Consider the following 13,846-nt stretch of genomic DNA (forward strand, 5'->3'; position numbering starts at 1 on the left):
AACAAATACATTTTTTAAAAAGAGGGATGCAGAAAAGTCAGAGAATAATGTGAGAAGCAGAGAAACAGATCTGAGTTGCCTCACTGCCAGCCTTGAAGATGGAGGAAGGAGCCCAAAGGAACACAGGTCCTTCAAAGGTGGAAAAGGGAAAGAAAGGGACTTCCTCTGGAGCCTCCAGAAAGAAGGAACCCCATCTTTTTTTTTAGCTCATTTTAGATTTGTGACCTCCCAAACCATAAGATAATAAATCTGTGTTGTTTTCAACCACTAAGTTTGTGGCAATTTGTTCCAGCAGTAATAAGAAAGTAATACACAGGAAGCTGTGCCCAGAGGGTCAAGACATTTGACCCCAAGAAAGCGATATGCATCCAGAACATGATTGGAAGATATAGTGAGTCCAACAGATTGAAGCAATGAGAAAAATGGCACCAGTTTATATAGTATGCTAAAACATAAATAAAACCAAACAAACAAAAAATGCAAAATTTATAGGTAAAACCCATTGCTATGTGTTCTCCATCATCAAATGGCCCTGCCTTTGTATAACTGAGATCATTTATTCATTTACTCACTCATTTAAATATTTACAAAGGTTTCCTGTGTTTACTATTTCAGGGAATAGCACCAACATTCACCAAGTTAAATAGGTCATCCTTGATTCCCTCCTCTCCCATACCTCCACCACCTCCTTGCATCCCTCAGTCAAAACAGTGACCGCATCTTGTTGCTTCTAACTCTAAATTTTCTCTTCAATATCTATGGCCACCCCTCTAGTTCAAGCCACCATCACCCCTCTCTCTAGGTTTACTGAAACAGCTTCCAACCAGTCACCCTTTCTCCAGCTTTGCAAGCCTCCAACCTGCTCTTCATGTGCTGCAGCCAGATTGAACCTTCACAAACCCTCATCTGAGGACACCTTTCTCCTTCCCTACTTAAAACCCTTAATGACTCTCCAATTCCTTCAGGATAAAGCCCCAACTCCTCAACAAAGCTAGCAAAGCCTGATAGATCCCCTCTAGCCTCTTCTCTTGACCCTCACACTCCAGCCATACTGAACTTCTTTTAGACCCTTCGAGCATGCTCTCTCATCTCTGGGACTTTGCACCTGATGATCTATCTACATGCAACAATCTTCTGCCTCCTTTTCCAGACTCATTCCTACCTATCTTCAGATTCAATTCCTCTAAAAAAACACTTCCCAAACTCCCTCCCTAATTCAGGTTACATAGCAATATATGCTTTTATTTTATTCTATACTTTCTAAAGTAAGAACCTTCTGGTGGTAACATTCTCCATTTCTTCTACTGGGTAGAAATTAGTGCTAAAACTAGTACCAGAATTACTCCTAAATACAATAAATGTTGCATTTATCACTAAAGGGAATATGAAACAATAATGATAAATCTGTGGTATACTCATTTAAGGAAAAAGCAGCTTCCAAAGCAGATAAAGATTTTCAAGAGAAAGAAGATTCTTACAGCTTCATAAAAACATCACATGTTATTTGCAAAATTATAAAGACTATTCATTTGTTGGGAGTCTTTGATTTTCTATTTGAAATTTTCCTCTTGCAATGTTTTGTAGAGATTCAACCTGAATAACTTAATTTCATGTTCAATAGAACTATTCATTTATCATAAAATTTTTAAATAACTTAAAATCAGTTTACCTTTATATATGATAAACTAAAAGACTCTATGGAAAACATACCCATACACAAACACTAATATAAAGAAATGTAAAAACAACATAAAGCATCTATTAACAGGAAACTGCTCAAATAAATTGTCATACATTCAGTGGATTCATTCAGCCACTTGAAAAAATAAGAGCTATATCTACTGATATGAAAAGATGTTATGTGACCAAAAGCAATCTGCAGAACAGTATGTATAATTATGTTACTGGAATCACAATGTTTTCTAAATTGGGGGAGGGAGGGTATAAAAAAAAACTTCTGAACACAAACAAGTTTTTCAACAGCCAATTTTATTTTTAGAATCCAAAATAGTAACAAGTCATCTATCAAAAGAAAAGTCATTATATTTGAAACTATATAGAGTGAGCTCTTCAAACATAGTCAATTGTACAGTGTTACAGAAAAGTATATGTTGTGTGATAATATGCAGAAATCTCTATCAGTCAGCACTTCAGCAATATCTATCATATGACTGATGGTCATAGTACTATAAATTCCTAAGATGCTTTCAACATCAAAGACAAAATTAATGTTTAGTGCATATGCTACATTTTATTACATCCTAGTTCTTCAGAAATTAGTAACTTATTGATAAAATAAATGGCAACTTTCTGTTAAAACAACCTACTATGTAACAATGTAATAACATGAGAAAATGTTTTGTGTTTTTAGAAGGAGAAACACTGAAGAAATACAAATGCAATGACTGCCTTATCTTGTAAACATGCCTCCTGAGGCATTTCTTTATGGCATTTAAATTTCAATTAAAAATTGTGAAACTGGAAGTGAGATAAACTTACTGACAGACTCAAGTTTCCTATTCTCTCATATTCTATGTACATCACATGGTTCATTAGGTATGTAAAGGTGTATCTGATATCAAAGTATAGAAAGCAATAGGTAATAAGAAGAAAGTAAAACACATGAACACAGACATACACAGACATGTTACTGAAAGTAAACTATAACAATACATATTAACCTTAACGCCTGACTTTCCTTCTCAACAGTTGGCTTGAGAAAAATTATTGAAATAACTGAACTTTCTTAACTCCAAACTTGAGATATACAGGGGGAAAAAAATAATAGAAGAGTGCTGCATAGTAAAAATATAGTGAATACACCAAAACTAAATGGGAAAATACAAATTAGGAAACATTACTTCTGAACTGGCCAATTCTCCAAACACCATTGGACTCATTTAGTTTTTAGTAATAGCATGTATGTTGCTGACATTCTTCTCTTATCGCACACTTTGATCTACCATCACAAATTATTTCTTACTATTTTTTTTATTAATGAAGTATTCAAAAATAAAACTATACCCGTGGCAGAAATGAATCTGGGCCATACAAACAACTATGCACAGAGAAGTTACGTAATGCCAGGAATATAAATAAAGGGCAGTGTGACAGACAAAAAAAGGGGGTAGACTGAATTCTGAGTGGACTTAGTAGGTTATTTGCTTTCTCTGAGCTTCAGTTTCCTCACCTGTAACATTCAGATTAACACCAACTACATTACAAGATTACTAAGAGGTTTAACATTAATGTAACTAAAGCACCTAAAACACGTACCTGCACTGTCTAGGTAATAATGTGTTTGATAAATAGCAACAGTTACTATGCTTACAGGTATTAAATTAATCAATGAATAAGAGCTCATCACTGCCTCTGGCACTACCTTTACCTCGCCTCTCAGGCCCTTGAGTGTAGCTTGAAACTTTTTTTTTTTTTTAAAGATTATATTTATTTATTTGACAGAGAGAGACATAGCGAGAGAGGGAACACAAGCAGGGGGAGTGGGAGAGGGAGAAGCAGGCTTCCCGCTGTGCAGGGAGCCCGATGCGGGGCTCGACCCCAGGACCCTGGGATCATGACCTGAGCCTAAGGCAGACGCTAAACGACTGAGCCACCCGGGCGCCCCGAGTGTAGCTTGAAACTTTTTATCCAAATTAAACAGCATAGAAATAATAATAGCTATATGTCAGGCACTGTACTAAACTATTTACATGGATTATTTCATTTAATCCTCACGGCAATCCTCCCATTGGTAAGGTAGGAACTATTATTAACCTTCTTTTACAGATTAGAAAATTTAGGCTTACAAAGATTAAATAACTTGCCTAAGGTCATACCCACGGTAAAGCCTGATTTCAGAGCCTGCATACTTAGCAATTTTGCTATGCTAAAAAGAAATATTACTTTTAATTCAATAATGTCAAAATAGCAGACACCTACGATCCAAAGCTGTTAATGAATTTTTGAAACACATCAATCAGACAACTTGTATCAGAATCTATGCTAGAAGATTCTCACCAGTTTCCACTTTTTCATTCAAATCCAACCCAATCCCCTCCCAAAGAAAACCTGAGGTGGCTAGAATTCCAATTCCTAATAATTTAAGTGCCAAGAAAGGTGATCTTATAGCAGTTCACCAACTGCTTATCTTCTGATAAAGTAGTTATTAGCGCTCTTCACACAAGCAAAACAAAACCCAAAGTGTCACTTGGACTGGGCCTGCAAAAATACATCTCTTCACTTGAGAACTGGAGCAGCAACTCCGCCATGCATACTACAAAGCACTCTTAAATCCATAAAATTCAACTTGAAAAGATTAGTTAGGAACCAGGAGTGACTGCGTGAGGAAGGACACCTTCCAAAAGCTTCCCCAGATTTCCAGGGCAATCTACAAGCCTTCCTTTTCTTTTTCAATACACCCCCCAAGGCAGCCCTCCAAACTAAGGGGTGTAGCTGGGAAAGCAGAGCCCTGCCTGGACTGGAGAGAACAAACAGGCAAGAGTCTGTAAACTTTGCTAGAGGGCAAAATGACCGTCTGTGTCGTTCTCTTTCCAAGGTCAGTGACTTCATTAATTCTTCCAAAGGATGGTGTTGAGTAATCAAGTGACCCTATATGTGCTCGGCGCCTGGGTACCCCTGGAGACCTTCAACTAGCTTCAGGCTCTGATCTCCCTCTCGTTTCTAAAGCAGACCAGTAACGGCTCGATACCTCTTCCCCAACCTACTAGGTCCGCACCTGCCGTCCCCCGCCCCTGCACACCTGTTGCCCCTCGCACCGCACCAAGGTGGGCTGGAGAGGGCAGGCAAAACTTCACCTTGACAGCCCCAGGGACCAATCAGAGGACACGGCTCTCGCGGCGGGCCAATCGCAGAGTGTCTTGGATCCCGCAGCTCCAAGACCCGACCAAACCAGCGCTTCGACTCGGCGGAGCGCCGGGGGTTCTCGAGCCCGCAGACTGAGGCGCGGCAGCCCCAAGAAGGCGAGGAAAGGCTCGCGAGGAAGAGAGAAGACAAACAGAGAAGTACTCACCCGCCCTGGCGCGGGATGGTCACTTCTCCCTGCACGGTGACATCGCGGTTCAATCTGTGCGAAGCTGGCACGCCCCTGACCAACTGCCGCCGCCTCCGCCTGGGTCTCAGGGCTCGCCGCGGTTCGCTGCCTGTTTCGAAAGGACCAATCAGAAGGCGGAGGGGGGCGTGGCCGGAGGCCCCGCCCCAGGCCGCCGGGAGCACGCGACCCGCGCGCGCGCCTCAGTCAGCCGGGTGCGCCCCGCCTTCCACCGCTTGGAGTCTCCCAAGTCCGGTGCCCAAGCCCCGCTTTCCACAGAAAAGCCAAGTGGCTTGGTCACGGAGCAGGTCCCCCCCCATCTGGCCCCTCGGCGACCTCAACAGCCCCGATATTTGTCCCGATAGGCAGAAGAGGTGAATCAACGTCGTCTGTGAGCGTTCTGGAGAGTTGCAGGGTACAGTTCAAGGGTGTTGCCCTGAGTCTTAACCAGATCTGTTAAGAGCCCCTCCCGACCATAAACCACTGGAGATCTGGCTGTAGTGAGGGCGCCACGGTTTCCGGAGACAAACTGTCACCCAGTCGGAATAGGAGTCCTACGGAGAAACCTTCCCGACAGGGGTCCCTCTTCCTGTGAGGGTTGGTGTTGAAAGATGGAGAGTATCCTGTAGCTGCGGGCCACAACTGGAAGCAAACAGAGGATGTTGGGCTGTTACTTCAGGAAACACACGAGAAGGGGGTGGGGGGGGTAAAAAATTAACGTCATCACAATGAGGGACGCTTACGAGCTCGGAGGGTTGAAATAGAGCAGAGACTGGACTTGAAGGTAGCAATAAATAGGTCTCTTATAACTGTAACTGCAATGTGACTTGTTAGTAGTGGGGGGTGGGGAATCAGTGGCCAAAAGCCTGGAGGTCCAGATCCTTTCCTCTTAGTTCGATTTTATCAGATCATATCACCTCTCTGGTCCTCAGTTTCCCATCTGTAAAATGAGGGTGTTGATCTGGAATGATGTTCTCCCTCTAGAACTTATTCCTTCATTCACTCATCAAAAACAATCAGGAACGGGGCAACTGGGTGGCTCAGTCCTTAAGTGTCTGCCTTCAGCTCAGGTCATGATCCTAGGGTCCTGGGATGGAGCCCTGCATGGGACGCCCTGTTCAGCAGGGAACCTGCTTCTCCCTCTCCCTCTGCTGCTCCCCCTGCTTGTTCTTGCTCTCTCTGTCAAATAAATAAAATCTTTAAAAAAAAAACAAAAAACAAACAAACAATGAGGAGGTCCTGCTGCTGCTTTGCTGAGGGACTAAAATGAAGAAGACAGTCCCTGCCTTCAAAGTGCCCAGCGTGGTAAAGGCTCAACGGAGGTCTGAAAAGGAGAGAACACCTAACAGTCTTGGAAGGTGATGGCCAGAGGTTTGAAAGGAGCTGAGTTTTGAAGGATGATTAGGAATCTAACAAGAGCAAGGATAATGGGGGATAAGGAGTGCTTTCCAGGCAAAGAGAACACATGGTTCCAGACATGTGAGAGCACCTGGAATGTTCTGGGAATAGTAGTTTTGAATGACTAAAGATTAGGGATTGGGAGATAGATCAAACTGGAAGAGTAGGCACAGATGAAAGGTCTGGTAGGTGCTGAGGAGTTTAAAATTTTCCTTGCAGTCATTTGGGATTGGTTATAAAAAGGGAATGATATGACGGTATGTTTTAGAAAAAAAAAAGGATTTTGAAAAACAGAGTGAGACTGGTGACAATTCTGAAAACCAAAAGTTAACAATTACCTAAACTAATTCAAAAGGGATGGAGAGGATGAGGCCTCTGGAGATACCTAAGAAGCTGACTTATCTGGACTTAGTAATCATGTCATAATGGTGCCAATCTAAGAAACATGGGGAAAGAAAACTGCACTTTGGTTTGGTGTGTGTTCAGGTTGAAGTGTGAGAGGAACATGCAGGTAGAGGTGCTCAGAAGGGGTTTAATTGGTTGGTGCAGGAGATAGATATTTGAGAAGTTAATTCAACAAGTACTTGCCCCACACCAGACTCTATCCTAGCACAAAGGGTCCTGTTCTCACAGAGCTTACATTCTGGGGTGGGGTGGGTAAGATGGTCATCCAAAACTTGACATGTAAGTGGTAATTCAACCTGATGCCCTATAGTGGGCCTTCTTTTTACTGAATTGGTCCCAGAACCCTTTGGTGCCCCTGACTACAATAGATCAATTGTCACCTATATTATTCAAATAAATGTATGTTTTATAGTGTTTCTGTTTCAAACTAAGGACAATTTGTCATATTACTTCATGTAGCCAAGTTTCCAAGTGGAGTAGTAGCTTTAAATTGGACTTATTGAGTACTAATATCAAAATCTGTACACTTCTCTACAGAACTTTAAGAGTTGTTTGATGAGTCATTAGTTAACAATTTTTTCTTACATGCATACTATGTGCCTAAGCATTTAATACCACTTATTAAAAATTGAAAGTATGCTATACTTATATATGTACATAAACACTCTGTCTCTGTCTCTGTCTCTCTCTCTCTCACACACACACACACACACAGACACACATCCCACTTAATATTTCTAAACCATTTACTGAAACTGTGACAGCAGGGTATTTTATGCTTTCTTTTTATTCTCATTGTCTATGTAGTTTGTCGTGGTAACTTCTGTACCTTATAAAGATACAAGACAGGAGGAAAGTGAATCTGCAATCAAAAAGTCTAAGCAAATCACTTCTCTTTAAGCCCATATCCCTTACTGGTTAGATGTGTACATTGGGTGAGGAGTTCCCTTCTAAATTCTTTGATTCTTGTTGCTTTTCCCTTCTGTATAATAAGAAAGTTCTCTTGTTGCTTTCTTAACCTCATTTTTATTTCCCAGTTAGTACCATTTTAGTTCCCAGTTAGTACCTCACTCCCTAAGTGCACTCACCATCTTACCTATCTTGATTTTAACACTACAATTAGTAATTGAGGGTTCTACCTAATGAGGTGAAATCTACTTTCATGTGTAGATTTTCTAATTGGTGGTTAGGTTAATAGCTATACTTTAGAGGTTCTTACTTTACTTGAAATTGCCATGGTTGCAACATGCAGCACAAGCTTCACCAGTCTGTTTTCATCAGATGATAAAGTCTATTAGTTATGACTTTGCCAGAATTGTGAAGATGTGCCCCCACTTTAAGAAAGCACCGTGCTTGGAAATCTAAATTTAAGTTATTACATTAGGAATAATCACTTATCTGACTAATCAAATAGAAGAGCCTCTCAAAATCATATACCCCTTGGATGTTGAAATATGATTTGGCTTTTTCACAGCCCTGCAAGAATGCTCTATTGCTTAAAATATACCATAGTTACAAAAATAAACTCAAAATGGACTAAGGGCTTAAATGGGAGACCCAAAATCATAAGAATCCTTGAAAAGAACACAGGCAGTAATTTTTCTTACATCGGCCGTAGCAACATTTTTCTAGATTTATCTCCCAAGACAAGGGAAACAAAAGCAAAAATAAACTATTGGTTCTACATCAAAATAAAAAGCTTCTGCACAGCAAAAGAAACAATAAAACTAAAAGGCAGCATAGAGAATGGGAGAAGATATTTGCAAATGGCATATCTGATAAAGGGTTAATATCTGAAATATATAAAGAACTTACACAACACCAAAAAAAACCAAACAATCCAATTAAAAATGGGGAGAAAACATGAACAGACATTTCTCCAAAGAAGACATACAGGTGGCCAACAGACACATGAAAAGATGCTCAACATCACTCATCATCAGGGAAATGCAACACCACAATGAGATATCACCTCACACCTGTCAGAATGGCTAAAGTCAGGGTACCTGGGTGGCTCAGTTGGTTAAGCATCCAACTCTTGATTTTGGATCAGGTCGTGATCTCAAGGTTGGGAGTTGAGCCCCGCATTGGGCTCCATGCTGGGTGTGAAGCCTGCTTAAGATTCTCTCTCCCTCTCCCTCAGCCCCTCCCCCAAAGCCCCCTCACTTAAAAAAAAAAAAAAAAAGGAATGGCTGAAGTCAAAAATACAAAGAACCGTAAGAAATATAAGAAGCAACAAGTGTTGGCAAGGATGTGGAGAAAAAGGAAATCTCATGCACTATTAGTGGGAATGCAAACTGGTGCAGCCACTGTGGAAAACAGTTGGAGATTTCTCAAAAAATTAAAAATAGAACTACCATATGATCCAGTAATTACACTACTGGGTATTCATTCAAAGAATACAAAAACACTAATTTGAAAAGATATATGCACCCCTATGTTTATTGCAGCATTATTTACAATAGCCAAATTATGGAAGCAGCCCAAGAGTCCATCAATAGATGAATGGATAAAGAAGACATGATAGATAGATAGATGATAGATAGATGATAGATAGATAGATAGATAGATAGATAGATAGATAGATGATAGATAGATGATAGATAGATGATATAGATAGATAAATAAATGATAGATAGATGATAGACAGATACACACACACACATATATATATATATACAGTGGAATATTACTCATCCATAAAAAAGAATGAAATCTTGCCATTTGCAACAACATGGATGGATCTAGAGAGTATAATGCTAAGTAAAATAAGTCAGAGAATCGACAACTATCATATGATTTCACTCACATGTGGAATTTAAGAAAACAAATGAACAAAGAGAAAAAGAGACAAACCAAAAAACAGACTCTTTAACTATAGAAAACAAACTGATGGTTACCAGAGGGGAGGTGGTGGGGGGTTGGGTGAAATAGGTGAAGGGGATTAAGAGTACACTATTCTTGAGGAGCACTGAGTAATATATAGATTTGTTGAATCACTATATTGCACCCCTGAAACTAATATAACACTGTATGTTAAATACACTGGAATTAAAAAAAAAAAAAAAAGTAGTTGTTTTTTTTTTTTGCTTTTGATGGGTTTATTAGTTGTTTTTTCTGCATTTTGTGGCTGTTGCTGCTGGTTGCATTTAATTCCTTGACATTATTGAGTGTCAATATATGGATTATACCTTGTGTGAAGTACTGGATAAAATTTGGGGGCAATAGAGGGCTTGATTTATTCATAATTAACTAAACTACTCATTCAGCAGATAATCTATTGAGAGCCAACTACATTAAAAGCAATACTAAGCTTATCTTAAAGAAATGTTACAGATTTGCATTAACAAATAATATGTATAAGGAATTCAATGATATAAAATTTGATAACAACAGTTGTTGATAACAAAATTTGATAACAGTTGTTGTATCTATGTAGTGGATTGAATAGTGTGCCCCTCCCCAAAATTCATATCCATCTAGAACCTCAGAATGTGACCTTATTTGGAAATAAGATCTTTACAAATGACCCCCCTCCTCAGTTTTGATAATTTGCTAGTATGGTTCACAGAACTCAAGAAAACAGTTTACTTACTATTACTGTTTATTATAAAGGGTACAACTCAGTAATAGCCAAATGGAAGAGGCACAGGGCTAGGTATGGGGGTGGGGGAGAAGACATGGAGCTTCCATGCTCTCTCCAGCACACTGACCTCCCAGTACCTCAATGTGTTCATCAACCCAGAAGTTCTCCAAACCCGTCATTTAGGTGTTTTTATGGTAGACCCATTACATAAGCATTATTAAATCCTTGGCCATTGGTGATTGACCTCAATCTCTGGGATCATCTTCCTTCCTCAGAGTCTGGGAATGAGGCTGAAAGATCCAGCTCTCTAATCACATGGTTGGCTCCTCTAGCAATCATTCCCCATCCTAAAGCATCTACAGCCCCACTCCTATCACCTTATTAGCATAAACTCAAGTCTGGTTGAAAGGGGCTTGTTTTGAATAACAAAAGATACTCCTTTCACCCCATCAGGAAATTCCAAATGTTTTAGAAGCTCTGTGTCATAACTGGGGACAAAGAACCTACATTATTTCTTAATCACAATTAGTTTTCCACATGAGAAGAATTATTATTTACTATTACAAGGTCTTAACTATGTGAATAAATCCTCACCTACATGATAAACTACTAGCTCTGTCTACAGTGCTCCCTCAGTTCCAGTTCATTTCCCATCACTTTCCCTACAAGGCATCTGCCTTGTAATCTGGGAAACACCAAACCACATTCAATTTCTCAAACTGGATCTCCTCCTTCAGGCATTCAGAAATTGACTTCTCTGTCTGAAGTGTCCTTTCTTTACCACCCCTCTTCCTTGGTGGGCCTGCAACTTCCCACTTTTCATTCATTAGCTCAATCCCTTGAGATGGTAGGCGCTGGTATCTTCATTTCACAATGGTGAAACAGGCTCAGGAAGGGTTGTGCTAAGGGTTGTCTCTCCCCAAATTACTTGTGCTTTTTTAAAATCTGCACAACTCATCACCCCCTGCTTTTGCTCCTGCCACTCCTTTCACCTTGAACCCCCTTCCCTCTCACCCTGATCCAAGGAAGTCCTGGCTACCCTTCCAAGTCCAAGGGAATTGCCACCTTCTCCATGAGACTTGCCCAGTGAGCCCATAGAACTTGCCTCTGCACTTCTTTGTAAACCCCTCCAGGCAGTTACCGTGTCCTAAGAATCTTGTACTTAGTGAGGACACACATCTTCTTGTTGTAGCAAGTGGAATCCAACTAACGCTAGTCCCACCTCATTCCACTATGTTTAGGACTTTGGCGTGCTAAGCAAGCTCCATTTTGTCTGGCTTCAGGAGAAAGGGACATATAAGCCCATTACTTATAGAAGGTGTTTTATTGTATTCACCAAAGGATAATGGGGAGAAGAATGCAACAGTATAACAATGAATGAAGGAAATGAAATAATTCCTGCTTTGTGGAAGTATACAACAGCTGTGCACCCAGCTGTAGGAGTGTTTTCCAAAAGCAAAACAAAACAAACCAAAAAAAAAAAAAAAAGATTAATTATATGCACTGAAGCGAATAGTGAGTGCTCTTAAGAGAGAAAAGGGAATATCCCATCATGGAAGTCGTCTGCATTTGTAAATGCTACTTCAAGATCCTAACTGCGAAAGGGTTTGCTTGAGGGAATACTTTATGTGAGAATCATTAATTTTTCTGTATGTTATCTCTTTGAACTTCAAAGAAAATGAAATGATCCGAGGGCTATTACAAATAAATGAGTATTCACCAGGACTTCTCCAGGGATGAGAAAAACACCATTTGTGTTATGAGAGTTTATCTTTTTGTTAATTACCCATCACCCCCCCCCCAGACACACATACACCAGGCCCAATAGGATGTGATTCACCATCTAAAGATATGGGTTTGTATTTTTCAAATTTTGTTCCAGAAGAAAAGCCTGTTGCCATTATGTTCAGTTTATTGCTAAAATTGAACACAACTCTGATAAAATGTATGCAAATAAGGTAAGATGAAGAGCAAAATGAAAGTTTCCCTATTTCAACAGATAGAGGTGAAGAATGATCAATTTAATTAGGCAAACAGGGCATGCCAATTAGAATGGAAGAGTCCCTGAAGCCTTGTAAAATACAATGTAAAGAAAGTCATCCTATCTAGCTCTGTATTTACAACTATGGAAGTTATGAAATTACTGCATAAATATTCATCAAAATTCTTGTGTGAAACCAGGTACAAATGAAATAAAAGAAAGTTATACATCAGATTTATATTATGAGGGGAATAAAGAGCTAGATGCTATTGCCCCTTCGATGCTCATCACTGCACATCCCAGATTTCACAGAGAAGTGGGGTAAACTTATGGTCATTTACTCTCCATGACATCAGCATCTCTGCATGGTGATGATTGAAAGTCCGCAGCTCGGTCAGTCGACCCAGGAGACAGGCAAAATGTTGAGGATTTTCAGGCTGATAAATCTTGCACAACTTTTGGAGCATATCAAGCAGTGGTTCCTGAAGCTTCTCTACTGCCTCTCTGTCCTTTATGTACTGCCTGTCTGTTTTGAGGTTTAAAATATAAAGACAAAATTAAAAAGTGGAGAACTGTTAATTTGGCATAATTGTAGCAACAGTAACTTGCTTACAATGTAACTTACAAATGTGCACTTTTAAATGTACATAAGTGTTTAACTTGATGAATTCACACACACACACACACACGTATGCATGTAATCACAACTAGATCAAGATATAGAACATTTATTGCCCCCCCACCAGAAGCCTCCCTAAATTATCCTTCTAATCTATGCCCCCAAAGGTAACCCATATGGTGGACATATGTATCATTTCTAGTGGGTATATTCCAAGTAGCGGAATTGCTGGGTCATAGAGTATATATGTGTAACTTTAGTATGTATGGCCAAAAAGTTTTTCTTTATTTTAATTATTTGTTTTATGGTAAAACAAAGTAACAACTAGTTTCTGCCTTGGTATTATGTATAAAGATGGTTTAAGGCTAACATTGAAATTATGCTTTACAAATCATGAACATGGCATCACTCTCAGATTATTAAAATAATCCAAAAATACAGACAAATTTTATGTGCAGAAATATCCATTTTGACATTGTTTAAAACAACAGAAAAAAGGAAACATCCTGAATATCCAAACATGGTAACAAGTAAACGATTGTCCATCAATATGATGGATACATATATTTCAACAAACTTTTACTGATATAATTTTCTTTGAGAGAGAGAGAGTGCATGCATGGGCACACAGAGGGGCAGGGGGAGAGGGAGAGAGAGAATCTTAAGCAGGCTGCATGCCTAGCACAGAGCCTAATGGAGGCCTTGATCTCACAATCCTGAGATCATGACCTGAGCCGCAATCACGAGTCAGACACTTAACTGACTGAGCTACCCAGGTGCCCCATTACTGATACAATTTTTTAATGACAT

At 39.7% G+C, this 13,846-nt stretch overlaps 2 protein-coding genes across 6 annotated transcripts in view; both read right to left on the reverse strand.

The window, feature by feature from the left end:
- Positions 1 to 5,163, reverse strand: part of GAS2L3 (growth arrest specific 2 like 3) — a 39,475-nt gene extending 34,312 nt beyond the window's left edge. The window contains exon 1 of one of the 2 annotated variants that reach the window (XM_045872761.3): positions 5,030 to 5,163. The gene's annotated coding sequence lies outside the window, so the exon portion shown is untranslated. The remainder of the gene's footprint in view (positions 1 to 5,029) is intronic. The other variant, XM_064590743.1, reaches the window with a different exon arrangement.
- Positions 5,164 to 12,704: 7,541 nt separating this feature from the next.
- Positions 12,705 to 13,846, reverse strand: part of NR1H4 (nuclear receptor subfamily 1 group H member 4) — a 47,106-nt gene continuing 45,964 nt past the window's right edge. For all 4 annotated transcript variants that reach the window (XM_045867160.1, XM_045867152.1, XM_045867145.1 and 1 more), the window contains one exon: positions 12,705 to 12,943. In XM_045867160.1, the coding sequence (XP_045723116.1) occupies positions 12,705 to 12,943 (239 nt within the window). The remainder of the gene's footprint in view (positions 12,944 to 13,846) is intronic.

Source organism: Mirounga angustirostris, unplaced genomic scaffold (assembly GCF_029215605.1).
Source record: "Mirounga angustirostris isolate CCGP_5_RB_7025 unplaced genomic scaffold, mMirAng1.0.hap1 SCAF_5, whole genome shotgun sequence".
Lineage (NCBI taxonomy): Eukaryota > Metazoa > Chordata > Mammalia > Carnivora > Phocidae > Mirounga > Mirounga angustirostris.